The sequence below is a fragment of the Mesoplodon mirus genome, assembly GCF_964341445.2.
Source record: "Mesoplodon mirus genome assembly, chromosome: 1".
In the NCBI taxonomy this organism is placed as follows: domain Eukaryota; kingdom Metazoa; phylum Chordata; class Mammalia; order Artiodactyla; family Ziphiidae; genus Mesoplodon; species Mesoplodon mirus.
Window position 1 is genome coordinate 214,558,014 of NC_138976.1, and position 27,698 is coordinate 214,585,711.

Below are 27,698 nucleotides of genomic sequence, written 5' to 3' on the forward strand. Positions count from 1 at the left end.
ATGTCATCAGGCAAACAGACAAAGGGCTCCAGCCGTGAACTCCATGGGCATGACCTCTGCAGGCTGGAAGGGAGGTCTACCGTGACAGCCAGATGGGGACTCGGGGGACTGAGCCCTTTATTCCACCTGCAGGTGCAGCTGACTCTGTGATAATGGGGCCAGGCCAGACAGCCATCGGTTTTTGACTGGGAACCAAGAAACCTGGGTCTACCTCCTACCAGGTGGGCACATGGCCAAGCTTCTTCCCTCTGGCTCAGCAGCTCCACTGGGCCGCCACGAAAACAGCTGTCTGTGAGGCCTTCCCAAGGACCAGGCACATCCCATCCCTCCTGTGTGCATTTCCTGGGGTGCCAAAGCATATTACCACAAACTGGGTAACTATAAAAACAACAGAAATTTCTCTTCTTATGGTTCTGGAAGCCAGAAGTCTGAAATCAAGTGTCTCTCTGTCTATCTCTCAGCCCACTCTAAATTCAGAATGGTCTCATCTCGAGGTTGTTAGCTAATCACATCTGCAAAGACCTTTTTCCAAATCAAGTCACTTTCTGAGATTCCAAATAGTTACAAATTTAGGGGACACTATCCAACACACTACACCATCCTTTCAACAGTCCCATGAAGGAGGCCTCAGAATCCTACACTATGAATGAGGACATGGGCTCGGAAGGTGAAAAGACCTTCAGGGCAGAGCAGTGTCTCTAACTCCAGAACCCTAATACTCTCCCCTCCACTCCACAATGCCATCTATGTAAGAGATCCACACACGATGCCAGCTTGGGAGGCTGGGCCCTAAGGCGGATATGGTGGAGGTCAGGATAGGCTTGGAGTCAGAATACGGGGGACCAGGTTGTGCTGCCTTATTTTAGGATAGCTACTTTCCCTCTCTGGGCCTGTTTGCCCCCCTCTAAAACTGGGCATTACAGAGAGAGGAAAGAAATATTTACAATTCAAATATCCAACAGTGGACTCATACCTGGAATATGTCAAAATACACAAAGAGCCCCTAAAGGAAAAGAAGACAACCCAACAGAAAAGTGAGAGGGGGGAAAATCTTGAAGGGAAACTTTAGAGAAGATATCCAATGACAATAAGCATATGAAAGTATATTTAACTCGTCATCAGGGACTTGCAAACCACCATAAGCTATCAAAATGGGAAAAGATGGAAAGTGCTAAGTTTTGGCAAGGATATAAACTCTCACCCAGGACTTTCCTGGGGATCCAGTGGTAAAAAACCTGCCTTCCAATGCAGGGGACACGGGTTCAATCCCTGGTTGAGGAACTAAGATCCCAAATGCCGCAGGGCAACTAAGCCAGTGTGCTGCAACTAATGAGCTCGTGCGCCTCAAGAGAACCCTCATGCCACAACTACAGAGCCCATGCACTCCGGAGCGCCATGCACAACAGCTAGAGAGAGAAAACCCACACACGACCACTAGAGGGAAGCCTGAGAACCACAACCAGAGAGAAACCGGAGCAGACAGCGCACCATAACGAAAGATCCCACATGCCTCAGCAAAGATCCCTTGTGGTGCAACTAACTGCAGAGATAGGATAAAGAAAACAACATGTAAGACACAACACACATGTACCAAAATGTTCATTGCAGCTCTATTTACAATAGCCAGGACATGGAAGCAACCTAAGTGTCCATCAACAGATGAATGGATAAAGAAGATGTGGCACATATATACAATGGAATATTACTCACCCATAAAAAGAAACGAAATTGAGTTATTTGTAGTGAGGTGGATGGACCTAGAGTCTGTCATACAGAGTGAAGTAAGTCAGAGAGAGAAAAACAAATGCCGTATGCTAACACATATATATGGAATCTAAGGGGAAAAAAAAAAGAAGGTCATGAAGAACCTAGGGGCAAGACTGGAAGAAAGACACAGACATACTAGAGAATGATGGACTTGAGGATATGGGGAGGGAGAAGGGTAAGCTGTGACAAAGTGAGAGAGTGGCATGGACATATATACACTACCAAATGTAAAATAGATAGCTAGTGGGAAGCAGCCGCATAGCACAGGGAAATCAGCTCGGTGCTTTGTGACCACCTAGAGGGGTGGGATAGGGAGGGTGGGAGGGAGGGAGACACAAGAGGGAAGAGATATGGGAACATATGTATATGTATAACTGATTCACTTTGTTATAAAGCAGAAACTAACACACCATTGTAAAGCAATTATACTCCAATAAAGATGTAAATAAATAAATAAAGTGAAGAACAAAATGCATTAGGTTATAAAACATATTCTTATTAGATTCTTATATTTATTTCTGTTAGTAGTTTTAAATATAAGCCATTTATTGAAATCTCATGATATTTCTAGCCATGACCATTTTCCAGGAAGTGTTTCTATAAAATACACGTGATTTTATTCTCATACTAAAAATGTGGATACTGAGGGCTTCCCTGGTGGTGCAGTGGTTAAGAATCCACTTGCCAATGCAGGGGACACGGGTTCGAGCCCTGATCTGGGAAGATCTCACATGCTGCGGAGCAGCTAAGCCTGAGAGCCACAAGTGCTGAAGCCCGCGCCTAGAGCCCGTGCTCTGCAACAAGAGAAGCCACCGCAATGAGAAGCCTGTGCGCCGCAGGGAAGAGTAGCTCCCGCTTGCCGCAGCTAGAGAAAGCCCACGATCCCAATGCGACCAAAAATAAAATAAATAAAAATAAATTAATTAAAAATAAATGTGGAGACTGAGATTTGGAGAGCTCTGGTGAAGAGCAGAGCTCCAACGCCTTCCTTGTCTCCTGTCCTGAGGGGCTCTATACCATCTCCTTCCCTAGGTCCACAGAGCCTCAAGTCTACTGAAACTGATTTGGTCCTCTCTCCTCAATGTCAACCTGCCTGTTTTCTTTTCCTTTTTTTTTTTTTTTAACAACTTTATTGGAGTATAATTGCTTCACAATGGTGTATTAGTTTCTGCTTTATAACAAAGTGAATCAGTTATACATCTACATCTGTTCCCATATCCCTTCCCTCTTGTGCCTCCCTCCCTCCCACCCTCCCTATCCCACCCCTCTAGGTGGTCACAAAGCACCGAGCTGATCTCCCTGTGCTATGCGGCTGCTTCCCACTAGCTATCTACCTTATGTTTGGTAGTGTATATATGCCTGTTTTCTTTATTTCTTCTTTGCTCTAATACACTATCCAGATCGTGGCTTGGAGGATTTGCATGCAGGGTTATTTATCATACACTATTAGGAAACCCCTCCGCGTATGTTCTTCGGTCTCTGGCCATGGCGTTGGCAGTAGTCAGGGCTCACTCTCACTTATCACTGAGCCTTTGTGTGGAGTCCTGGAGGCTGAGGCACTGTCACTCATGACAGCACAGCCTTTCTCCTTCGATACTTTCATAATCTGAAAATTAAATGCACATCTTTCCCTGGTAGATTAGAGATAGAATTTTCTTCTCTACTGTTTGTTTGCAGGCTAGGTTTTAAAGCCTCAAGTCACTGTGTGAACTTTATCTTGTCTCTGCCAGCTGTCTGCATCAGCATCATGGGGTGACTTGGGTTGCCAGACCTTTCTCATGCTATCCACCCATCAAATGGCTTCAACCCAGGGTCCCAGGAGTGTGCTGGTTTCCTGAGGAATAAACTCCTATCTTCCAACAGAATGCTTACTTCCAGCTACTCACTGGCACATACAGAGTCCTACAGAGTTTGTAAACCTAGCTTTTCTTCTTACTACTTGGAGATGAATCCTGTAACGCCCTCATTCTTCCAGAACGATAGTTCTCCACATGAGAATTAAACAATTGCTTCTTTAAGCCACATTGAGCCACATCTGGCAGGAAATGTTGTACTGAAGATTGGAAGATCTAGCTGGTGGATGGATTTGACATCGCTGAGTCTTTTGTAATAGTCTCTGCTTCATTTTGCTGAGAAATGAAAGTTTGCATTAGGTGGTCTGGAGTTGTGAAACACAAATGTGGACCGATGGAAAAAATTCTCAAAGCTCTTTTTATTTTTCTTAAAGTGACAGTATTGCCTTATGTTTAAATCAATTGAGTAGAATAATATTTATTACTTATTTAAAAGCCTACATATTTTCAGCTTTATAATATCAGGCATGCTTATGGAAAGAAGCCTTTCATCAGAGATGGGAAATAGTGAGTATTTAGAATGACAATTGTCATTTTAGCAGTTTAACTGGGACTTTTTTTTTTTTTTTTTTTTTTGGTTAAAGGGCCAGATAGTAAATATTTAGGCTCTGTGGGCCTGAAACTACTGAATGCTGCCACTGTAGAGTGAAAGCAACCTTGGACTGTACTTAATGAATGGGTGTGGCAGTGTTTCAATGAAACATTGTTTAGACAGGAACAAAGCAGATTTGGCCCTCATGCCAGTTTGTTGACCCTTAAACTAGAAAAAACTCTTGAGTTTCACATTCTTTTTTTATATCCCCATGACCCTCCTTTTTAAAATCATCTGTCATCTGTACGGTGGTGCAGTGCAATGTTAAGTTGCCAGATTTGTATTTGTTGATTGTAAGTATGTCTCCCAAACTACATATTTATATGAAGTTCAAATTTATCTGGGCATGGTGTATTTTACCTGGCAACCCTATCCCAGTGAACTTTTCCCCACATATTCCACCTTAATTTGGAGCTTGATGTCCTTCCCTAGATCAAAATCTTCTTTGGAAAATGTCTGAAGTTCTTAAAGATCAGCTGAGGGGGAATTTAGGGCCACACTGCCTTTCCTACAATTGCCTTTGTTGCATGTTAGGAACAATAATGAAGGAAAAGGAACAAAGTTTTTGTCTCAGGCTAAATACAAACACATCTGTACTTGTGCAAGAGAGGTTTGGTGGAGCCATAATTTCCTTTCCATTCCCTGAACATCTGCCCTGGTCACAGGTTACCTATTTTTTCTAGGTAAGTGAATCCTGATGGAGTCAACATGGAGGACGATATTCAGAGAAGAGGGGTCATAAAGGGACACCTATAGATGGTTTAAATTTTAATGTTTGGTGGCATTATGATATGATACAGAAGAGAACCTACCTAGTACAGAGTAAATGCTTCAGTGCATACATGTTCATTATCATCCCCTAGTCCTTTAACATCCCAATTATTTCAATTCATTCAATATAAAAAATTCAAAAGAAAAATTCTGCCCATATACTCTGTACTTGCTTAATAAATAAGCATCATTAAAGTTAAAATTTAGAAGAATAAGACTATACAAGTCACAAGATCAAGGTATTATTTCAGTCATTCTAAATGATGTTAGTATTTGAGTTCAAATTACATTGCATGCTGGCTCTGAAAGGGGCAGAATTGTTTTCCAGAAAACATTGGCAAAGATCTGCTAGACTGTGAGAAGTTGCTTATCATGTACTCTGGGCTGTGAGAGAACACTGGGTCTTCTCCCATAAACACGGAGGGAAGGTGAACGGGCTCTGGGGACTTCTGACAGGGAAGATAATGAAAGGTGCCTTCATACCTCAGCTGTTCAGCACCATTAACTTTCCCTGTAATTGAAACACACAAAAGGGGGTGGTAAGTGAGAGGCATCCCTCTCGTCTATTACCTGGCAGGTACAATTACTTAAGCCTCCAAATAAAGGAGCGACTTTAGATTCCTTTTAGATCATTCTTTACAAAAAAATCAACCAAAGCTTTTTGTTTTTTAACTCTAATGTTATAATCATTTCTTTCTTTTGATTTGTACCTGTGGATTAAACCATACCCAGCTTAATAAGGTGGGCATTTGTTATTTAATTAATGTAACTAATAAAGTTCACCATGTAGAAAAGGTTACAACAAAAAAAAAGAGGTCTTAGGAGACCAATTTACAATTCAAAGTGGTTTTAGACTGACAGGCAAAAATAAGATTTCATTTTCCACATGGAAATGAAAAATACAAATGCAAAATTTTAATCTAGTTCAAGCTGAGAAATAACATCATATTGTAATTACAATACAAGGAAAATGAACCTAATCCTATAAATGTGTGTATGGACATGAAGGAAGCTAGTTATCATCCGTTATGTCAATGACATAACAATAGAGCAATGGAAGTGTGTGTGTGTGTGTGTGTGTAGGGAGTTGTTATTAACACTTCTCTATGCGAATTATACATGTACATATAAGAATGTATTTCTGTGATAAGACAAGAACATCTGGAAAAGCATTTTAAAAAGTAGTTATCTTTGCAAAAGAAAGAAAGCAAGTCATCCAGCTCATGTCACATACTCACAGTATCATCCAGTGGCATTTATATCAAAACTTGCTATTATAAGTTGGATTCTATTTGCTTTTGAATCTACTTGAATTATGCAGCCATTATTTGAACTAAGTTACAAAAATGTTAAATGTTTCTATTATCTAAATCAAGATGAAACAGAAAGAAAGATATTTCAAAGTTTCTGATAAAATTTTAAGTGAAAATGGCGAGAAAGTGAAGCTGCCAGATGGCAAATATTTAATTTCTGCTCAATTTTCTTCCATCACAAATACCCTGTGCTAGGCAGAGACTGAGGTCTAAATGGTCCTCAGTCTTCACCCTCCTGGATTCACCCTCTTTGCCACACAGCTTTTCAGCTCCTTTTACTGAAGAGGCAGAATCTGTTCTCCTGACCCTTGATCCCGAGTTAGGTTATGAGATTTACTTTGGTCAGTGGAATGCCAGCTGATGTGACACATGAAGATCAGAACAGACTTGTATTTTTCTGCTTCTTCTCTTAGTTCTGTGCCACCGCTGTGAGAGGTGCCTGGGTTTGTTTGCTGCGCAATGATACACAAGTCCAGTCATCTCAGATGGGGCCATTCTCCATCAGCAGACAACAGCCTCCCCAAGGCAAGTGAGCAGGAGACCAGAACACCTGCTGAGCCAAGAGTGTGGTCTTGAGACCCCTGAGCTCAGTAAAGTGGTGTCTGCCACTGAGGTTTCTGGTTGATTCACAGCATTATTATGGCAGTAAATAATGGATATTGTGCTTATGTTTTTTAATTCCCATTTTTCAGTTACATTTCTATTTGGAAGAGTGTGGTAAAGTAGATGTCAATGGATTCAATGTTTTTCTAGAGTTTCTGTATTCCTTTTTAAAAACAGCTTTGAGATATAATTCACCTACTGTACAATTCACCTACTTAAAGTGTCCAATTCAATTTTTTTTGTATATTCACAGAGTTGTGCATTCATCTCCACAATCTATTTTATCAATTTTATTGATAAAAAAAATTTGGAAATTTTATCAATTTCCAAAAAAAGAAATCTTTCTTTTTCTAGCCTACAAGTCTCCCATCTCCCACAGCCCCAAGCAAACACTCATCTATTTTCTGTCTCTATAGGTTTGTCCTTTTTGATATTTCATATGAATGGGCTCATATAATATATGGTTCCTTATGACTGATTAATTTCACTCAGAGTATTTTCAAGATTCCTCTACATTGGAGGACTTCATTCATCAGTACTTCAGCCTAAAAAAATATCACTGGAATTATGGAATAAACTTAATTCTTAAGGGTGTATATTTTTAATTACCCAGCACTATTAAAAGTTCTCAGTTTTGTTTTCAATTTAAAAAGACTTTTAATGATCATCATTAAAATGCTTATGGTTGAATTTAGATTCAATTCTTTGCAATAAAATCAAATTGGTTATAACACAATAAAGGCCGTATATGAGAAGCCCATAGCTGATGTCATACTCTGTGCTTTTCCTCTAAGATCAGGACTAAGAGAAAGATACCCACTCTCGCCACTTTTATTCAACATAGTATTAGAAGTCCTAGTCAGAGTAATTAGGCAAAAAAAAAAAAAAAAAAAAAGAAAGAAATCAGCAGCATCCAGCTGGAAAGGATGAAGTAAAATTGTCAATATTTGCAGATGACATGATATTATATACAGAAAACTCTAAAGACTCCACCAAAAAAAAACTGTTAGAACTAATAAACAACTGTAGTAATGTTGCAGAATACAAAGTCAATATACAAAAATCGGTTGCATTTCTATACATTAGTAATAAAACAATACCACTTACAATTGCATCAAAAGAATAAAATACCTATGAATAAATTTAACCATGGAAGTGAAAGACCTGTACACTGAAAACTATAAGACACTGATGAAAGTAACTGAAGAAGACACAAATAAATGGAAAGATATTCTGTGGCTCATAGATTAGAAGAATTAATATTGTTAAACTGTCCATACTACCAGAAGCAATCTACAGATTCAATTCAATCCCTATCAAAATTCCAATGGCATTTTACACAAAAACAGAGCAAAAAAAAATCCTAAAATGTGTAAGGAACCACAAAAGACCCTGAATAACCAAAACAATCTTAAGAGAGAACAAAGCTGGAAGCATCATGCTTCGTGATTTTCAGTTATATTACAAAACTATGGTATGGTATTGGTATAAAAACAGTCACATTGATGAATGGAGCAGCATAGAGAGCTCAGAAAGAAACGCACACATACACAGTCACTTAATTTATCACAAAGGAACCAAGAATATACAATGGGGAAAGGACAGTCTCTTCAACAAATGGTGTTGGCAAAACTGGACAGCCACACGCAAAAGAATAAAACTAGACTACTACCTTACACCATAAAAAATTAACACAAAATGGAATAAAGACTTGAACTTAAGACCTGAAATCATAAAACTCCTAAAAGAAAACATACACGGTAAGCTCCTGGACATTGGTCGTGGCCATGATGTTTTGGATATGACACCAAAAACAAAGGCAATAAAAGTAAAAATAAACAAGTGAGACTCCATCAAACTAAAAAGCTTTTGTACAGTAAAGGAAACCATCAACAAAATGAAAAGGCAACCAATTGAATGGGAGAAATATTTGCAAATCATGTATCTGATAATGGGCTAATATCTAATATATGTAAAGATCTCGCACAACTCAATAGCAAACAAACAATCTAATTAAAAATGGGCAAAGGATCTGAATAGACATTTTTCCAAAGAACACATACAGTTGACCAACAGGTATAGGAGAAGATGCTCAACATCGCTAATCATCAGGGAAATGCAAATCGAAACCACAATGAGATATCACTTCACACGTGTTTGCGTGTTTATCATCAAAAGATAAGAAATAACAAGTGTTGGCAAGGATGTGGAGAGAAGGAGACACTTGTGCACTCTTGGTGGGAATGTAAATTGGTGCAGACCGTATGGAAAATAGCATGGAGTTTCCTCAAAAGATCAAAACTGGGACTACCATATGATTCAGCAATTTCACTTCTGTGTATTTATACAAAGAAAATGAAAATGCTAACTCCAAAAGATATATGCACCCCCATGTTTATTACAGAATTATTTACAATAGTTAAGACATGCGAACAACTTTAGTGTTCATTGATGGGTGAATGGATAAAAAAATGTGATACACACACTGGAATACTAGTGGGCCATTAAAAAAAAAGGATATTTGCCATTTGTGACGACATGGAGGGACTTCGAGAGCATTACGCTAAGTGAAATAAGTTAGAGAAAGATAACCTATGATCTCACTTATATGAGTAATCTTAAAAAGAATAAAAAGGAGCTCATAAATACAGAGAACAGATAGTTGGTTGCCAGACTGGGAGGGTGGGGATGGGGGTGGGACGTAGGTGACATAAGTGAAAGGGGTTCAAAAGGTACAAATTTCCAGTTATAAAATAAGTAAGCCACAGGGATGTAATGTATAGCATGGTGAATATAGTTATTAAGACTGTATTGCATATTTACAGGTTGCTGCAAGTAAATCTTAAAAGTTCTCATCACAAGAAAAAAGAAAAAAATCAGTGACTGTGTATGGTGATTGATGGTAACCAGACTTACTGTGATGTTCATTTTGTAATACACACAAATGTCAAATCATTGAATTGTACACCTGAAACTAATATAGTGTTCCATGTCAATTATACCTCAATAGAAAAATTCTTATGTGAAGATCAGATGTCGATTTTAATTTTAAATTAGAAAAGGACTTTTAAGGATACACTCAACTCTGCCTCCCTCTTCCTACCCCAAAGAAGTAAAGAAAAATTGTTACCTTTTATGCCTTTCATAAAATTAGAAATTTTGTTTAAAGGGTATAACATATCTCAATTTAAAAAGTTAAAAAAAAAAGAATTTTTTTTTCCTGGACACTCATGTAGTTAGTTGACTCTGTGAATTCATCCTTCTTTGTGATATGATAGAAGGAAGTTCTAGAATCTCCCTTTTCTCTATATGTATGCACCTCAGCTGCTGCCATCAGTGGACATGTGTGCAAGATGATATTGGAGACTGTGGTGCTTGAATTGGGTGGAATGCTGGACAGCTGACTCTGCACTTCATTTTAATGTTAAGCCTCTCTGATTCTACTTGTGCCAGAATGTCAGGAAAAATGTGTTGTTTATGTGCAATCCTGTGAAATGTTTATTAAGCACTTTTGGAAATACCATGCAGTATTGCTTTTATACTTCAGGTTCTTAGTTGTGGTTTGTTCTATCTTAGATACCAGTGTTAGTCCCCCAAAGCCCTACTGGGTTGAAATGGGCTGAATTGGAAAGAAATATTATAAGCAGATAAGGTAGGGGGTCTATGGAGAAAGAAAACCAGGCATGGCTTTCTGGACATAACAGAACACCTATTAATTTGGTCCAAGCCATTTTGTGATCTAAGCCTGGCCAGAGTGCTTGCCCTTGAACAGGTCTCAGTAATTAAGGATCTTAAGGGAAAACAAGAATGCTGACTGTTATCAGGCAAGAGAAGTAGTAATAGTAATAATGTATCGGTTGTAAAGACTTCCAGTTCTGTTTCCATGGTAAAGATTAGCCTGAAGCACTCAACCACCAGGTCAAATGGAACCTAAGGGATGATGGCGTTGACCTTTTCTGATCCTCCGGATTTCAATCAGCTAAAGCCTGGGCTCTGCCTACCTCCCAAGCCCTTTCATGAATATACATGTACCCTTAGCTTAAAACTTCCCCAGTTTTGCTGTTTGGGGAGACACTGCTTTGGGAAAGATCCCTGGTGTTCTACTTACTTGCTGCAAGTAACAAATCCTTCCTTCTCTCACTCTTTGTCTTGGTTGTGTCTTTTGGCTCGACACTCACCAAGAGGTGAACCTAGTTTTTCGGGTAAGAGGCTGACTATTCTCTAACTGAGCTGTATGTAATTAGATGCATAATCCTTTGGTTGTTAAAACCAGGGCTTCCAAGGGCTAGTTATAGGGAACACAGCTCATCAGAGATAACCTGCCAAGACGCTGTGCAGTGTGTGTTTTATATCACACATGTGACATTTCTTCTCGCTGGAGTCTGTCTCTCCATAATTGTTCTTCAGGATTTGTTGCCTGGGGGCTTATGGGAAAAATGACTCCTAATAGAAATACTATTATATCTTATTCACAGTATTCTTTCAGAGGATTTAATGATAAATCTGTTCCCATTACAAGAGTAAAGTTAAATGTATTCCCAGATTTAGATAAAATATGCAGAAATAATTTACAGGGAGAAAACTGCTGAATAAAGAAGAAAAATGAATGGAGTCATGTTTTGATCTATGGAGAGCATTGAGAAAGGACTTCATTCGGGTGGGGTGAGTTGATCCTTCTTCTTCTCAGGGTGGGGAATCCTGAGTGCAGAGACTGCTCCCAGGTGAGCAGGAAAACAGAAGACTTTGGTCAGGAAATGCCAAGGATGTAATTTCACTTAGAATATACTTTCCTAGGCAGCCTGTCTGCACTTACACATATGAGGGTCCACACACTTCTGAACATCGGAAGTTGATTTCTTGTCTTTTATTTGTGACTCGTGCTGATTTCAAGTTCTCTTTTGTGCTTGGTGTGAACTCTGCAGACACATACATACATGCACGTGCGTGATTTGTGGGGTTTGAATCATCACTTATAGAAATGTGCAAGATTATATCTACACATTTTCTTCATCTTTCCTTTTTTTGATTTTTTAAAATTTAATTTAATTTTATATTGGAGTATAGCTGATTTACAATATTGTGTTAGTTTCAGTTGTACAGCAAAGTGACTCAGTTATACATATACATATATCCATTCTTTTACAGATTCTTTTCCCATATAGATTATGACAGAATGTCAGTAGGTCCTTGTTGATTATCTATTATCTTTCTTATATAAAAGAGCAAAGGGCTGTGGAAACAGGTCACAGAATGCAGCGGACTGCCCCTGCCCTGCAGGGATTTAGCTTGGAGGCCTTGGTGGTCCCGTTAGGCATCCTTTCTCCTCTGAGCCCGGAGCTCTAGCATCAGCCTACCTGATCCAGTGCCCTGTGGATGAGCATGGTGTTAAGTACTTGACATTCATTTTCTCCTGTAACCCTTGGATCAGTTCTCTGCTGGTAAGACTTCTATTATCTTATGAAACAGACAACGAAGCTGAGGATCACAGATGCTGAGCAGCTGCCAGGGGTCTCACGGGTGGGTACCAACTCCCAGGGCAGCTCTGGGGCTGGTACATGGAATGCTCAGTAGTTTCCAGCCCTTTGTGGGGGTTTCACACTTGTAATTTCATAATGGCTCTATGACTGGCTATCATCACCATTCTACAAACAAGAAAAGTGAAGCACAAAGCCACCAAGTCTCCAGCGAAAGAAGGCAGCTGGAAAGGGGTAAAACCAGGAGTCGCATCAGCTGTCTGCTAGCAAGTCCCTGCTTTGGGCCCTGCTTTGCATGGTTTCTTCAAGCCTCCTCACCTGGGGCTGCCCTTGTCTTGGAAGATCATGTAATAGCCCCAGTGCTGTCCAGTGGTCAATGCTGTGCACTGCACAAGGACATCTGCCTGCAAATCTCAGTTCCTTGTGTGCTGTTTCATCTCTGACTTGTGAAAATCCATCCTGAATGTCTGCTCAAGTAATTTACCAGCACTGTCCTTTTTGGTTTTAATTGACATCAATTACTGAGGCGCCTTCTAACCCATTTTAAATGGATTTCCTATGAACAACTGAATAGAGTTTTCACAGGTGACAACTTTTCTGTTTCAGAAACCTGAGGGCCAGTGAGAAGGGGTTTCAGAGCTCAGCTGACCTGGCTTCCAAGTCTGGCTTGCTTTGTGACACATCCATTAAACTCTCTGAGGTTAGTCTGTCTATCCATTAAATGGGCATAGTAACATTTACATCAAAGGAATGCTGTGACCATTTATTTAGTTTACACACACACAGACTGTCTGTTGTATAGGCTTTAAAAAATATTAGACACTTAATGTAAATCATTAATTTATTTTTGCTTTAAAAATGAGAAATAAAATATTCAGGTTCTGGGACATGTATTAGGCACTGGGAAAATGTCTGACTAATAAATGAAGGTAACTCTACCGCTTGTGGCTTTTTTCAAGGTTCTAAATGCACCCTCCGAGCAAGCTTTGCTCAGTGTTTCCCAGGACTGCTGATTGATGGGGTGGGTGGGAAGAGTTCCTGATTCCCAGGGGCCCTGAGTAGGAGTGGAGAAAGCTGGAAAATTGGGATTAGAATCTACATATTTGGGTCAAATTCTACTGGTAAATTCTGTGGCCTTGCCAAGCTATTTACATTTTCGATTCCTGTTTTTGTTTTTTACCCAGGTTGCAGAATAGAAATAATAAAAACACCTTTTCTGCTTTGTTCTCAGGCATATAATGCCCTGCTCAAGGTTAAAATTACTTTCATATTCTGATCACTTTGGATGGTGCAAGAATGCCTGGACCCTGTTCCTAAGTCTCAGCACATTTGTCATGAGTCTGGTCACAGTTTTAGGAGAGTATTGATCCTAGTGATGCCATGCTCATTCCTCCTTCATTTACATCTGCTGGCAGCCTCTTTAGGAAGTAGAGGAGGCCACGTGACTTACCTCAAGGTCATGGATCTTGAAATCCTTCCTCCATGGGCCATGAGGCCTCTATCTGTATACTCTGAAACAATTTATCTATCTATTTATCTATCTATCTATCCATTTATTTATCTATCTATCCATTTATTTATTTATTGAAGATGCCTTTTATATTCCATCATTTTTCAATATGAACGTTTGGGTGATTGTATTAAAGAATTTGAATGGAAAGGACTACACATACAGTATATAGAAGTTGATTCAAAACTCTTCATTCTTCAATTAAATGTATTCAATTTACCTGCTTAACATAAGGTCACTTCCATGATGATATTTGGAGTAAGATTCCTTCTCCCAGGATGCCAGTGTTTAGTTTTATATATCTGCTGACCACAATTCTCAAATCTCCAAGTAGGAATATACATAATAAAATTCTGACATTATAGTAGAAGTCGGGTCGGTGTTTTAATTAATTATTTTTTAATTTTAATTTTTTCCAGCTTTATTGAGATGTATTTTGACACATAACACTGTATATATAACCGTATATATTTCGAAATGATTACCATAATAAGGTTCTTTAGATTTTTATTTTTAAATATGAATCATTAAATGAGTTGAGAAAACAAAAGCAGTCTTTTTTACAACAGTTCTCAGTACATGTAAATATTTTCTTCAAACCGGATTAGTTACTTGTCCTAACTTCTTTTCAACCAAAAAAAATTACATTTTTCCTAGCATCAGTGTTAATGTTCCAGCATCGTCAGCGTGGTGAAGCTCGGTCTCAGACTGAAGTCCACTGAACCGCTCAGCTGTTCAGAGTGGGAAACCTGCAGGTGAAGGAGCTAGAACCGCGGATTCGGATTCGGAGCGAGCGCAGGTTGAAGACCTTCACCGACTTGACTCGCACTTCCTCCCGCCACCGCCAGGAGCGCCCGGGACGCGTGGAGCTCGCAGCGCGGCGGGAACGGGTGGAGGTGGGGGTGTGGCTGCAGGTTGGGGCTCCCGCCCCGCCGGCTGCGCGGGTTCGCCGAGCCGGGAGGAGGGAGCGCTGGCTACCCCGAGCGGGAGGGATCTTGCAGACCCCGGCTCAGAGCAGCTGTCTGGACACCGTGGGTTTTGGCGTGGAGAGCCCCGGCGACTGTGAACATGGACCCCGCCACGGGAGCCTGTCTCAGGATGCTCTTTCTTTTGTCTGCCCAGCCCTGGAGTACATTAGCAGCAGGGAATACTTGTGAGTACAGCAAATCTTTTAAAACTTATACTGACAACCTAGAATTCGTGTTTTTTAAAAAAATTTTTGTCGGTGTGCTGTTGTTTTGAATATTTATTGAGAAAGCTCAAGTTCTAGTAAAACCTAAAATTAGCATGAGAATATTGAGGCGGAGAGAGACCAGAGCGAGAATAGCAGGAGGTGAGGAGAGAAGAGCATGCCAATATGTCATTTATTTCTTTTTACTATGAATACATTTTGCAGGATTTATGTCAGAAAGGAAATCGCTGGCCGACCTGGCCGTGTCCTGCATTAGCGTAGATGTTTGCAGTTGGCGCCCTGCGGAATCGGGTACCAAGAACTCGGGCGCTGCATTGGCGGGCAGGCTCCGCAGCAGAGCCCAGGCGGCAAACCTGGATAGTCCCCAGAATTACGAGAAGGATAGACCCCTCAGAAGTAGAAGGCTTTTGCTTAAAGGAAAAACATAACCTGCCATTCAGGTTCATTTGCAAGTGCACATGCTTGTATATTGTGATGTGCTGTGTTTCTGATTTTGTTGGTTCAGTGAAGATGTATTAACCTCTCAGTTCTGGGCTGGCAATGTGAGTCTGATCTAAAGATGCTAGCCAGATTGATTCAGCGGACCTCAAGGCATTTTAATCTGGAAATCAGAAAAAGTTTTCGAAGTGTTATTCAGATTGAAATCTCCATCATAGGGCTTTTCTTTCCTTGAGGGATTTTAAGAAAGTCCCCTTAGTCCTACATCCACACCCCATCCCCCTCAAGAATTTTTTAAAAATCAGGTTGTAGGGAGTAAGGCAAGCTATTATGCATTTCAAGAAAGTGCTAGTAGGCATGTTTGAAACCGACCTTGCTGCTGGGTATCCAGTTTTATCTGGGGATGGGGTGGGCTGAGGAACTCTGCCCTTACCAGGAAGTTTGTGCTAAAGTGAAAAGCATTTTGTACAAATAGTTACCCTTCCAGCATTCATCCATATATGCCCCGAGGCTGTGATAAGTTTGTGTTGTCATCATGTAGTATCAGCTCATTTAATGCCATGTTATATGAGTCACTCCTGAAAATGAGCCTTAGTCTCCTTTAAGAAAATACTGTCCCGTGTTTCAGACAGAATTTTAATTTAGCTGTGGGCACAATTTCCATGAATTAATTAAAATGGGGGCATTTACATGAAATCCTTAGGTCCTGCAGTAAAGCATTTATCACTTTGCTAAGAAATTAAAAATGACTAGTACTAAATGATTTGCTAGTATAAAAGGATTATAGAATAATTTAACATAGTACACTGAGGTGCAATTAAAAAGTCACCAGAGGTCATTCTTACTTAAAAGAAATATGGCTTCAAAAATCCTTCCCTTAGAAGAAGAGTGCTGTGCTGCCTTTCTTGTCTCCTTAGTTGTGATTACAGGATATTGCAAGATCAGTTATTTTGATATTTCTTTATTTTCTGTTTGTATTTTATTCCCTGAAATCCACAGAGGTATCATGTTCTTCATACTGAGCATCTTTTTTAAGAGTCACATGCTCTGAGGTGCTCCGTGTCTGAATATCCAGGCAGATATCCTTTTCTGAATTGGATATATCTCTAAGCTCAGTTCGTCTGGGTCTCCGGCTGACTCTTCAATTGTCAATGCTAGTTTTCACTTTTCAGCCTCTGTTTTATTTAGATGTGTTTAGTACTCTTACTAAAAGTTAAGTAAGTTAAAAGTACCTATGTAAATTTGCATGGCTAAGAACATTTTAGATACTATTGTTAGAGTCCTTGATCACCACAAAGATGGCTATTATAGTTGTCCAAGTGTCAAGTATATATTTAAATGTCTTTGCAGACTTACAGATTCATAGAGGCTACACAAACTGTGTTTGATAATTGCTTGCTAATCTCATTTGACAGTATCCTTTGTAGCAGTAGAAGTAATGGTGAATGAATCTTATTATAGTCTAGATTAGCTAATTTGACCAATTGGGTTTTTCCTTAACTCTCGAATATTTGGGAGGTGTTTGTATGTGTAGATGTATATACAAGCAAGGTATTTCAAACCCATATTTGAAATTTGTTACTACATAAATCAAGGTAGAGGGTTCTTTTAGTCCTGTCCCATCATTTGAGAAATTCTAAAGAGGACTTTGCCAGCAGGATGGGATTTAGGCTACCAACAAGAAATCACGAACATCAGCATTTGCTCAAGTGTTTTGATCGCTAACCTTTTACACCTAAGAAGTGTTTTAAGAACTCAAGTAATCTTTTCAGACAAGACTTTAAAACTAACAAAAATGAAATATTCTTGAGCCCTGATAAAATAATGAAAACTGTATGTAAGTTTTTAAAAAGTTAAAGATCTTCTCCCCAAGAGGATACAGTGACATTTTTCCTCTATTTACAACTGGTTCTCAGTAGTAAATTAGTCAGACGGGGGGTCAACCTGGGTGAGGTTCTGGCATAAGACATACTCTCATACAGAACTTGGTTGAAACATTTGACATCTCAGAAATTATCCATGTTTTGACATGAATCTTTATAATTAATGGGAAATTTTAAGTCCGGAGGAGTCTACACAGGGCGAGAGTAATGTTTCTAAATAGCCAAAAACATGGGCTTTTTTTTTTTCTCTTATTCTCTGTCTTTTTGAAGATAAAACAAGTTGAATGGACAGCATCCTCTAAAATATGGCCTAGAACCTGATATTTAAAAATTGTGCATCTCTACTTGGTCTGCCTTCTAGAACTCTTTGTATTTAGTCAAGATGAAAGTGTTATTCTAATGGGGTTATCCTCTTAAATGGAACGCAAGAGGAAAGTCAGAATATAGATTCCAAGTTAGAGTGCTGTTTTCCAGAAGTTGTTGTGCAGACAGTGGTTGGTTTGCTCACTTCCTACCATGAGCCACAAGTGGAAGAGGGCAATAGCTCTCTGTTTTAGGATTATCCCTGTGAATCTACTATTTGTTTATGAACTTTCAGATCTTTTTGGGGGGGAGGAAGAAGATATATAATCTGAATAAGAAAATGTCAATATTTTGATTGCATATTTAGTGTTGTAAATCTGTCTCCTGGATCGCATGTCACTTTGAGGAGTAATGTTCACTCTTTCCCGATTAAGGAACAACACAATTGGAATTTACAGCTGAATTATTTTCCCCATATAAGTAAAGTACAAGCTACAGCTAGTAGCTGCTGTCCTCCCTAACTCTACTTCCCAGTGAATAGAAAAAGGACTGAAGTCTCTGAAAAGGACTGAAGCCAGTGTTCGACATTTCAGCCGCTGTTGGTGGTGATTATTTGATGTAAATGATGACATTTATAGATGCAGGGGTTCAATTTAGTGAGTGTTACACACTCATCCGCACCTTGTTAAATCTCAGTACTTGTAATTTTCTCTAGAAGTCTCCTTTTGTTTCCTTCCCCTGTCAAAAGTGCCCTTCTTGTTGTGAGAATAAAAGATGTATTTCTGGCCTACTACAGGTGGGGCACACAACTTGAATCACTGTTTTAGGAGTGGTAATCAGGATTTGTTTTTATCCAACAATGTCTCTTCCCTGTTACGTCCTGCAATATATATGAGAGGTCTCTGCCCTTGGTTGGGGGAGCAGATCAAGCCCATTTTATTGGCCAACATGAGAGACCAACATGTGATCTTCATGTAATACCTAGTGCTTGATCTAGGCAAATATATTAGCACCTCAATTTGAAGATTTGTATCAGATTTGAATCCTTTCTTCACTGGAGTAATGGCTCCTTATGTGCTAAAGTGTTACTGTATCATCTTTAATGAAAGTTTATTAATATGATCCTCTAATAGATATTATCACACAATATTATTCTTTTAAAATAAAAATAACATACATAGTATAATAGTGAGACACTTGTTGTATAAATTATCCTAACCCAATAACATGATTAACCTTAAGAATTTGGTATAAAAATATCTGCATTGCAGAATGGAGGAACTGAACATAATGCTACAACTGCTAAGAAGTATAAAATCGTGAGAATTGATGTAGGTGAATGTCTAATAGTGTGTTTATCATATGTCTCTTCTCAAGGATATTGTTTGTCAGAACTCCTGTCATTTCAATGGGCAGAGATTCTTTGTAATTATTTGCTAGGTGTCATCAACATATTATATTGCTATGTGAGCACAGTCAATCTCAAGTAATGCCACGTATGCTAAGACAATACAGTCCATAAAGAAGTTTTCACCTTGAGTAATACGGACTAAAATCCTGCTACTGTTTTAATTGGTGCAGGCTTCTTTTTTCCTCAGTAGTGTGCCAGTGGTTTTCTAGAGTGAGTCGAATCCTCCAAGTTAATCAGGATTATCCCTGTGAGTCTACTGTTTCTTTATGAATTTTCAGATCTTTGGGGAGGAAGAAGAGATATAATCTGAATAAGAAAATGTCAGTATTTTGGTTGATATTTAGATTGAATTATTTATGTCTGCCTATTTCTGAAAGGCATTAGACCATATGTAATATGTTCCTTGGTTTAGGGAGGGAGCCTATCAGAGGATGTGCCCCTGGAGCAGGTGAATGGGGAATCCATTCGTGATTCAGTGAAACATGTTGGGGAGAATGAGCATAGAATATAGAGAGAAGTATTTAGTAAGCACTGGAGCTTGGACTTTTTGGAAAGAGTCTTCAACAAACTGGTAAACGGACCGTGTTTTTAAAAAAATCATATTTGAATAAACTTCCCAGAAACACTGAGGTCAGAATATTTTTGAAAATTTAGGGAAAACAACAACACTTTTTTCTCCAAAAAACTTACAAAGTCCATGTGACTATCAACACAGAGTGACAGGCAAGGCTAGAGCTGTGAGGTTCCTGAAACTTATGCAACTGGGGGAGACTCTTTAAGCAAACAAACAAACAAAATGACCCTAAAGACACATTATCAGTGACCCTCCCACGCCTGAAAGCCTGTTCTGGGGAGAAGACTGGAGCTCAAGAATGTCTGCTCCTTTCAGCTGATTTGGAAAAAAAAACCCAAATCATTCAAAAGTACTAAATAAAGGACACATTCACTAATGAAAATCTCAATTAACTGAGCAAATCTGAATTTGAATTTTTCCCTTTAAATCAAAATCAGAATTTGAATATACAAGTATACTTATAAAAGTATAAAAGAGTTCAAACAATTTGGAATGAATAGATCCAGGGTTTACCTGCAATTCTAATTCTAATCCTGAAAAACAAATATGAAATTAACCTCTGGATCTTCTCCCCACTTACTTTTCAGAGCCTTTAAAGGCTTGGCTTCAACATACAAAGTTCTTCAGAGCAACTTCCAAAGTGTTCCCACTCCTATCTGCCTACCTGGGGCCCGCTGCGGTGCTGATTGCTATAGGCTCTGTTGTATCGTATTGAATAACTTTTAAAAACTGAATTATTTATGTCTACCTATTCCTGAGAGGCAGTAAACCATATGTAATAACGTTCCTTCAAAATATCATACTTGTTTTTTCCAGTTTGAGTTCTATGGCATAATGTTAAAATCTGTGTGCTAATTAAAGTTATACACAACTTGTAAATACTGTAAAAACTAACACAACATTGTAAATCAACTATACTCCAATGTAAAATAAAAAGTTAAAAAAGGAGAGGATATGACAGAGTGACCTGTTGACATTATTGCAGGAACATTGTTTAATAGGCCCACATGATTGTTTAATTACCTAGAAGAATGCACCCATGTCTGATTTGGTCACTTACTATTTGATTGGAGTTTAGACGCTGAAATTGATGATTTCTTTTTCTTTTTTTCAGGGACATATAGTAACGACAAAGGACATTGATCAGTTTTTACGTAACCTAGGAATCTCATTCTAACGGTTCTTCCATAAATACCTGTAAATTCCCAGTTTCTCAAAATGCTCTTTTACTGGATTAGTCATTAATGAGTTTATGATTCTTTGGCATGCATTTGTTCTATATTTGTACGTGTTGTGTTTTTAACTTTTTGAAAATAGTGCTTTGACATAGAGATTGCACATGTCTGGTAGGTGTACACATAACCTTGTGTGATAATACATGTGCTTAGTTTGAGTGTTGCTTTACAATAAATTTCCTTTCTGGTTCATTAGAAGCTATACTTTTCAATAATAATATAGGGAGTCTGGCTAGCAATAAAAAATAAAAATATTCTCCTTAGTTTCCAGGTAGTGGATATTTTCAATGTACTGATTTGAAATAGAATTGAAACATAAAGTACGTGAAATTTTGAGTAAAGTTAGAAACTATATAATTTTTATTTAAATATATGCCCATTTAATGGACCAGTTTTTAAAAAACACCTCCCTCCAAGGCTGTTAATCACAAATGAAAAAATGATATACTTTATCTAGGCTATGGCTTTTATTAAGTTTTTCCTTGGTAGTACATCAGGAAAAGATACTCATGAAGGATGTGCTGGTTATAGCTACTCATGGAGAGAAACTTGAAAATATTTGTTTTTTTAACTGGCAAATATGGTACTTTTGGATGTGTCATTTTAGGGATATGGTAAATGGTGTATCAGATATTTACATTTATGTGTTCCTAAGTTGTATCAGCTGTGGTTCCATTTCTGGCCTTAGTGGCTGTCACCTGTGGAGAAGGAATTTTTATGCCACGTGTTCACTGGACCACTGTGGGAGGAAGGGGCTGGTGAACCTTGTTTGGAATCAGTGGCAGTTTCGATAACCTCAGAAGCCACTTAACGCTGTGGTGTAGACCTAGGGTCCCCACATGCTCATTTCAGTAGCATCTCATTACTTGGGGTGTTCAAGACCCAAAAGAGCTTTCTCTGGAGCTTAGGAGCAAGCAGTGACATTGCTGCTTGGATGAATGCAGGAGCAACCTGCTGCCTTGAGACATAAGACCAGGTGCCACCTGCAGTTCTCAAGGTTGTAATTAGTTTTTATTTTAACGTTTATAAATCCTCAGGCAACCAAAGAGCTTGATAAAGTTAAGCTAAATACACTCTTTCTCGGAGTGGTGAATTGGTGGGAGAAGTGGCAGAATGAACCCTGTGTGTGTATGTATGTTTGTGTGTCTTAAGGGAGGCTGGTTGGGTAGAGAGACCTGCTGAAGGAATTAAAAACCACTGTCAATAGTTGTAAGAGAGGCACAGATTGGATTAAGTGACAATCCAGTTATGTGGGATTGAGCTATTTCTTACTTGTTACCATGCAGAATGGATATTCTCCACTTTGGATTTCTGAGCATGTGAGCAATCAGGAAATACAAAGACATCTGCCCTGATCCAGTTGAACCCCAGTTGAAGCTATTGCCTTCACGTGTCGGAGGTGTTTTGTGTTCTAGGATATTGGTATGCAGCCACCTTTAGAACCAGCAGCACTTAACCTGCCTCTGAGGCCTTCCCAGGTCCTGGTTCCTGTTAATATAGTTCTAAGGAATGGCTGGTAGGATTTTGATTTAAAGGTGAGTAGATATAATAAAGGGAATCTGATTAGCATTAGAAAATAATTCAGTAATTTGATTCAGGTCAAGGAAAGTAATTTTAATATAAACTATTATGGAAGAAAATATTTTAAGAACTGTTAACTATTTTAATGTCTCAGATTTGGCTGATGTAAGAAAAATAACATGTTTCTATAGACATCTGTTCAAATGTTTGGAGATTACCAAAATTAAGGATTTGTCACGTAGCTTTACGCTTGCTTTGTCTTTGATGATTAGAAACTTGAGAATAAGGACATTGCTATATACTAAAAGTATAATAATACAACATAAAAAGAAAAAAATAGCTGTGTAATGTCATCAAGCTGGCTATCTGCTGTGTGCCTGTGATTCTTAGGCTTCTCTGCAACGTTGTGTTAATTCATGGAAGTTTTCTTTTTTTAATTAATTAATTAATTTATTTATTTTTGGCTGTGTTGGGTCTTCATTGCGGCACTGAGGCTACGGGCTTCTTCTAGTTGCGGCCAGCGGGGGTTACTCTTTGTTGTGGTGGGCGGGCTTCTCATTGAGGTGCCTTCTCTTGTTTCGGAGCAGGGGCTCTAGGCGCAAGGGCTTCAGTAGTTGTGGTGCGTGGGCTTAGTTGCTCCGCGGCATGTGGGATCTTCCGGGACCAGGGATCGAACCCATGTCCCCTGCATTGGCAGGCGGACTCTTAACCACTACTCCACCAGGGAAGTCCCGATTCATGGAAGTTCTGATAAGAAAACCTGTGAGCCTTGACATTTCAGAGCACATCCTTTTCTGTGGTGTGAACCATGCCGTCATTGCGAGGAGTTAAAAAAACTGGGGGACTGAAAGAGGATATGTTGAATAGAGTTTAGTTAAGGTATGTATAAGAGGGTTTAAGGGAGCAAACGTCAAATTACTCTTTGCTTTCTTAAAGTGACAAGGAACATTTCTGAAAAATACTTTTTCTGGCATAGAACACAGTAGAATTGACAGATCTCAGAGTCAATTACCTATCAGAGGTAAGTCAAATGATCTATTTTGAGCTACGGTACAAGGTTAACAAACATAACATTGATTTCCAGATTATAAGAATAAATTTTGGATCATATTTATTTACTATTCTTTTGTCATGATGAACTACTGATTTATTTTAAGAAACCTGAAAACCTGATCTTTGGGAGATTTGCATCGCTATGGACTGATTTCACTTGTTCTTCTTCTAAGTGATAGGATTCATTTGTTGGAAGATAGGCTGCATGTTTGCCTAGGAAAAGTTCCTTTTCCTCATGAATATTGCTGCAAGGTGAAACAGTGGGAAGATACATCCTGCAGGCTATTGCGCATTTGAGCATGAAAAGACATATGGTTTTTTTTTGTTTGTTTTTTTGTTTGTTTTTTTTTGCGGTACGCGGGCCTCTCACTGCTGTGGCCTCTCCTGTTGTGGAGCACAGGCTCCGGACGCGCAGGCTCAGCGGCCATGGCTCACAGGCCCAGCCGCCCCGCGGCATGTGGGATCCTCCCGGACCGGGGCATGAACCCGCGTCCCCTGCATCGGCAGGCGGACTCTCAACCACTGCGCCACCAGGGAAGCCCCATATGTTGTATCTTAATCACGATCCCAGTTCCCTAGGGATGAGACTGGGTTACCCACCCTCCCAAGGCCTCCCTCCCAACCCCCAGCATCAACATGCCCAGAGCCTCCATGAGCATCTTCCTCCATTTTCTTAGATGGAGGTGATGCCAAATGACTTCCTGGGATGACTTAACGTGGATTTGGACAGCCAAAGAGGTGTTCCTCCTTCACTACTTCCTGTGGGATCCATCCCCCTGAGGTCTTCCACTGTTATTCCATTTCCCAGGTGTAAGAGGGACTGAAGTGGGAGGATGGCAGTGAGAATGAAAAAGTGCCACTGCACACAAAGAACACTTTCAGGACTTAATGGATGTTTGATTATATGTGGAGTAATAAGAAACGGGAGTGTGAAAGACTGGGGTGTTGGCAAGTGACTTAAACACAACTGGGAATTGTTGGTTCACATCATTTCATTTCAGGCAAGGTTAGATCCAGATGAGCCTGTGCCATTGGGATCAGCCCCTCTTCATCTTTCAGCTCTGTCTTCCCAGTGTCAGCTTGATGCTCAGGCAGGAATCTGCTTGGTAGCTCCATGTCCAAGGTCAACCTTCCTAGTCGCAGTGATAGAGAGAATGCTTTGCTCTATCTGGACTTTGGTCCTTATTACCCTGAAGCACTAAGCATGTATTTACTTGTTTATTCCCTCAACTCAAGCTCCAAGAAAGCAGAGACTTCCTCTTTCTTTTTTGTTGATAACAAAAAAGGACCATCCAGGGATGGTCCTGGAAGACAGTGTGTTCTCAATACATATTTGTTGGATAAATAAAAAGGTGAATGATTCTCTTTCCCAAAACATCCAGCAAGATCCCCAGATCTCACTTTCACTGTTTTGTGTGTGTTGTGACTGCTCTTATCCAGCTACTGTGACAGGAAAGGGTGGCCCTCATGACCAGTGGTGGAGCCAGGAAGTGATTGCAACTTGATCCTTGACCAGGTGCTTTGACCGCATCACTTTGACAAGAAAGCAAAATGCACGATCCATTTAGGTAATTAGTTTAACATCTATTATGAAAAGCACTAGCTTTCAGTCTCTTATTGGCTTCATAGAACAGATGCTTGGTTACATGTCTCCCTCCTTAATCAGATTTTAAACTTCCTGAAAACAGAATCACGCTTCTTTGTTCCTACAGTGCTTTGCTGATGGTACTCAGTAAGTACCAAATAAATGGAGAAATTAATATATTTTAAATATGCTACCTTGAAAGTATATAGAATATCTGCAGAATCCCCCTGTGTATTTTATCATCATTTTTTAGGTGGCCTAATAAAAATGAATTTTTATGTGACTATCCCTGAGCTCTCTACTAGCCAAGTGATTTGTTCATGGAAGGATCCATTGGCTGATTTTGAGTGTTTTGTTTTCTTCCAGTAGGAAAATTCCTGACATAATTTCTGACCCAAGGCTTTGATAAAAAGCATGGTGCCTATTCTAAGAGGTGCTGGGAAGCCCTGAGGGAGAGCTTGAAAAGGTCAGGTGTCAGGGGAACTACCAAAGACCAACAAGCAGCAAAGAGGAGGCCTTCTGGCAGGTATTATTAGGCAAGATGACTGTATCTAGAGAGATCTTGATCAAGTCTGATCTCAGCAAGCCTCCATATTCAGGAGGAGCCTGAAACAGAGGTGCCTGGGGGCAGTGTGTAATTGGCATTCTCCACAAGCCTGGTTCATAGTGTCTACCTGATACTTGAAGCAGCATCTAATCCAGGTGGGAAAGGCTCACTGCACATCAGGGCAGAGGGCTTGCAGGTGCACAGGTGGCCATTGCACTTCAGTGTAGGTGTCCAGTTGTCTCCTTGACACCCATGAGGCTAAATTCATTTGGGTCACAGCTGCCTCTGGGAGTGAGAACCATAGACTCTGTGTCCAGTAAACTCAACATCAAGTGAAAGCTCCCATTGTGCTTGCAGACTTGACCCCCTGATCTAGGGTGAGGGATTTCTGAGTCTGTTTATGGCTGGCCATTATTGTCAACAAAACCTGTTATTATCTTTGAGAAGTTTTATGACTAGCTAGCTCAAGGCATGACACAATGCACATGCTATCACTTAAAGACTCTCTATTTTCAAACAAAGATTGTTTGTATTTTCAGAATTACATAGAAGGGCACAGTGGAGGTATATAAATGAAGATGAGTCCAGCAGCACTCTTTCAAACAGCATAAAACTATAAAATTCGGGCCTCCCTGGTGGCGCAGTGGTTGAGAGTCCGCCTGCCGATGCAGGGGATACGGGTTCGTGCCCCGGTCTGGGAGGATCCCATATGCCGCGGAGCGGCTGGGCCCGTGAGCCATGGCCGCTGGGCCTGCGCATCCGGAGCCTGTGCTCCGCAACGGGAGAGGCCACAACAGTGAGAGGCCCGCATACCGCAAAAAAAAAAAAAAAAAAAAAAACTATAAAATTCAACAAGATGTACTAACATAATGAGTCACACTCTCAGATAGGCAGTGGAGTGGTTATGAAAGGAATGTTTGGATTAGGTTTCTGCTTCCCCTGATTAATGCCAGCTGTGTGACCCTGGGTAATTTGCTTATCCTTTCTGTGTCTCAGTTTCCTTGTCTTCAAAAATATAAGTAATAATTATAACCCATCTCATAGACATGTTATGAAAATTAAATTAATTAATATATATAAATAATGCCTTGAACATAGTAAGTCCTCAGTGAACTTTAGCCATTACTATTGCTCCTGTTAATCTCAAGTGTAAAAACAGAAATGTGACTTTGGTCCATGACTTTGGGTAGAATAATCAGATAAGCAATTTTAGGGAAAGGCATTTATACTGGGTAGTTCCATTATTCAAAGTATTATCACTAATACTGCAAGATTAAGACAATATTACAAAAGAAGAATATTTAAAAATAAGTTTATGTCATAGAATTAGAAACTCTAACAGTACATTGATATGTTTCAGCTTTCTGTAATATTATATCTCTCTAAACAATAAAGCTTTTCAGATTAAGCTATTTGGATTAAATTGTCACTAGCAACTTTAACTTCTTTCAGTTTTTTATATATATATATATATATATATATTTTAACATTTTTATTGGAGTATAATTGCTTTACAATGGTGTGTTAGTTTCTGCTTTATAACAAAGTGAATCAGTTATACATATACATATGTTCCCATATCTCTTCCCTCTTGTGTCTCCCTCCTGCCCACCCTCCCTATCCCACCCCTCTAGGTGGTCACAAACCACCTAGCTGATCTCCCTGTGCTATGCGGCTGCTTCCCACTAGCTATCTATTTTATGTTTGGTAGTGTATATATGTCCATGCCTCTCTCAGACTTTGTCACAGTTTACCCTTCCCCCTCCCCATATCCTCAAGTCCATGCTCTAGTAGGTTTGTGTCTTTATTCCCGTCTTACCCCTAGGTACTTCATGACCTTCTTTTTTTTTTTTTAGATTCCATATATATGTGTTAGCATACGGTATTTGTTTTTCTCTTTCTGACTGACTTCACTCTGTATGACAGACTCTAGGTCCATCCACCTTACTACAAATAACTCAATTTCGTTTCTTTTTATGGCTGAGTAATATTCCATTGTATATATGTGCCACATCTTCTTTATCCATTCATCTGTTGATGGACACTTAGGTTGCTTCCATGTCCTGGCTATTG

At 39.5% G+C, this 27,698-nt stretch overlaps 1 protein-coding gene across 2 annotated transcripts in view; it reads left to right on the plus strand.

Annotated features, from left to right (window-relative positions):
• Positions 1-14,861: 14,861 nt before the first annotated feature.
• LOC309800172 (contactin-associated protein-like 3) overlaps positions 14,862-27,698 on the plus strand; it is a 178,907-nt gene continuing 166,070 nt past the window's right edge. For both annotated transcript variants that reach the window (XM_082614073.1, XM_082614072.1), the window contains exon 1: positions 14,862-15,036. In XM_082614073.1, the coding sequence (XP_082470199.1) occupies positions 14,952-15,036 (85 nt within the window). In that variant the 5' untranslated portion in view covers positions 14,862-14,951. The remainder of the gene's footprint in view (positions 15,037-27,698) is intronic.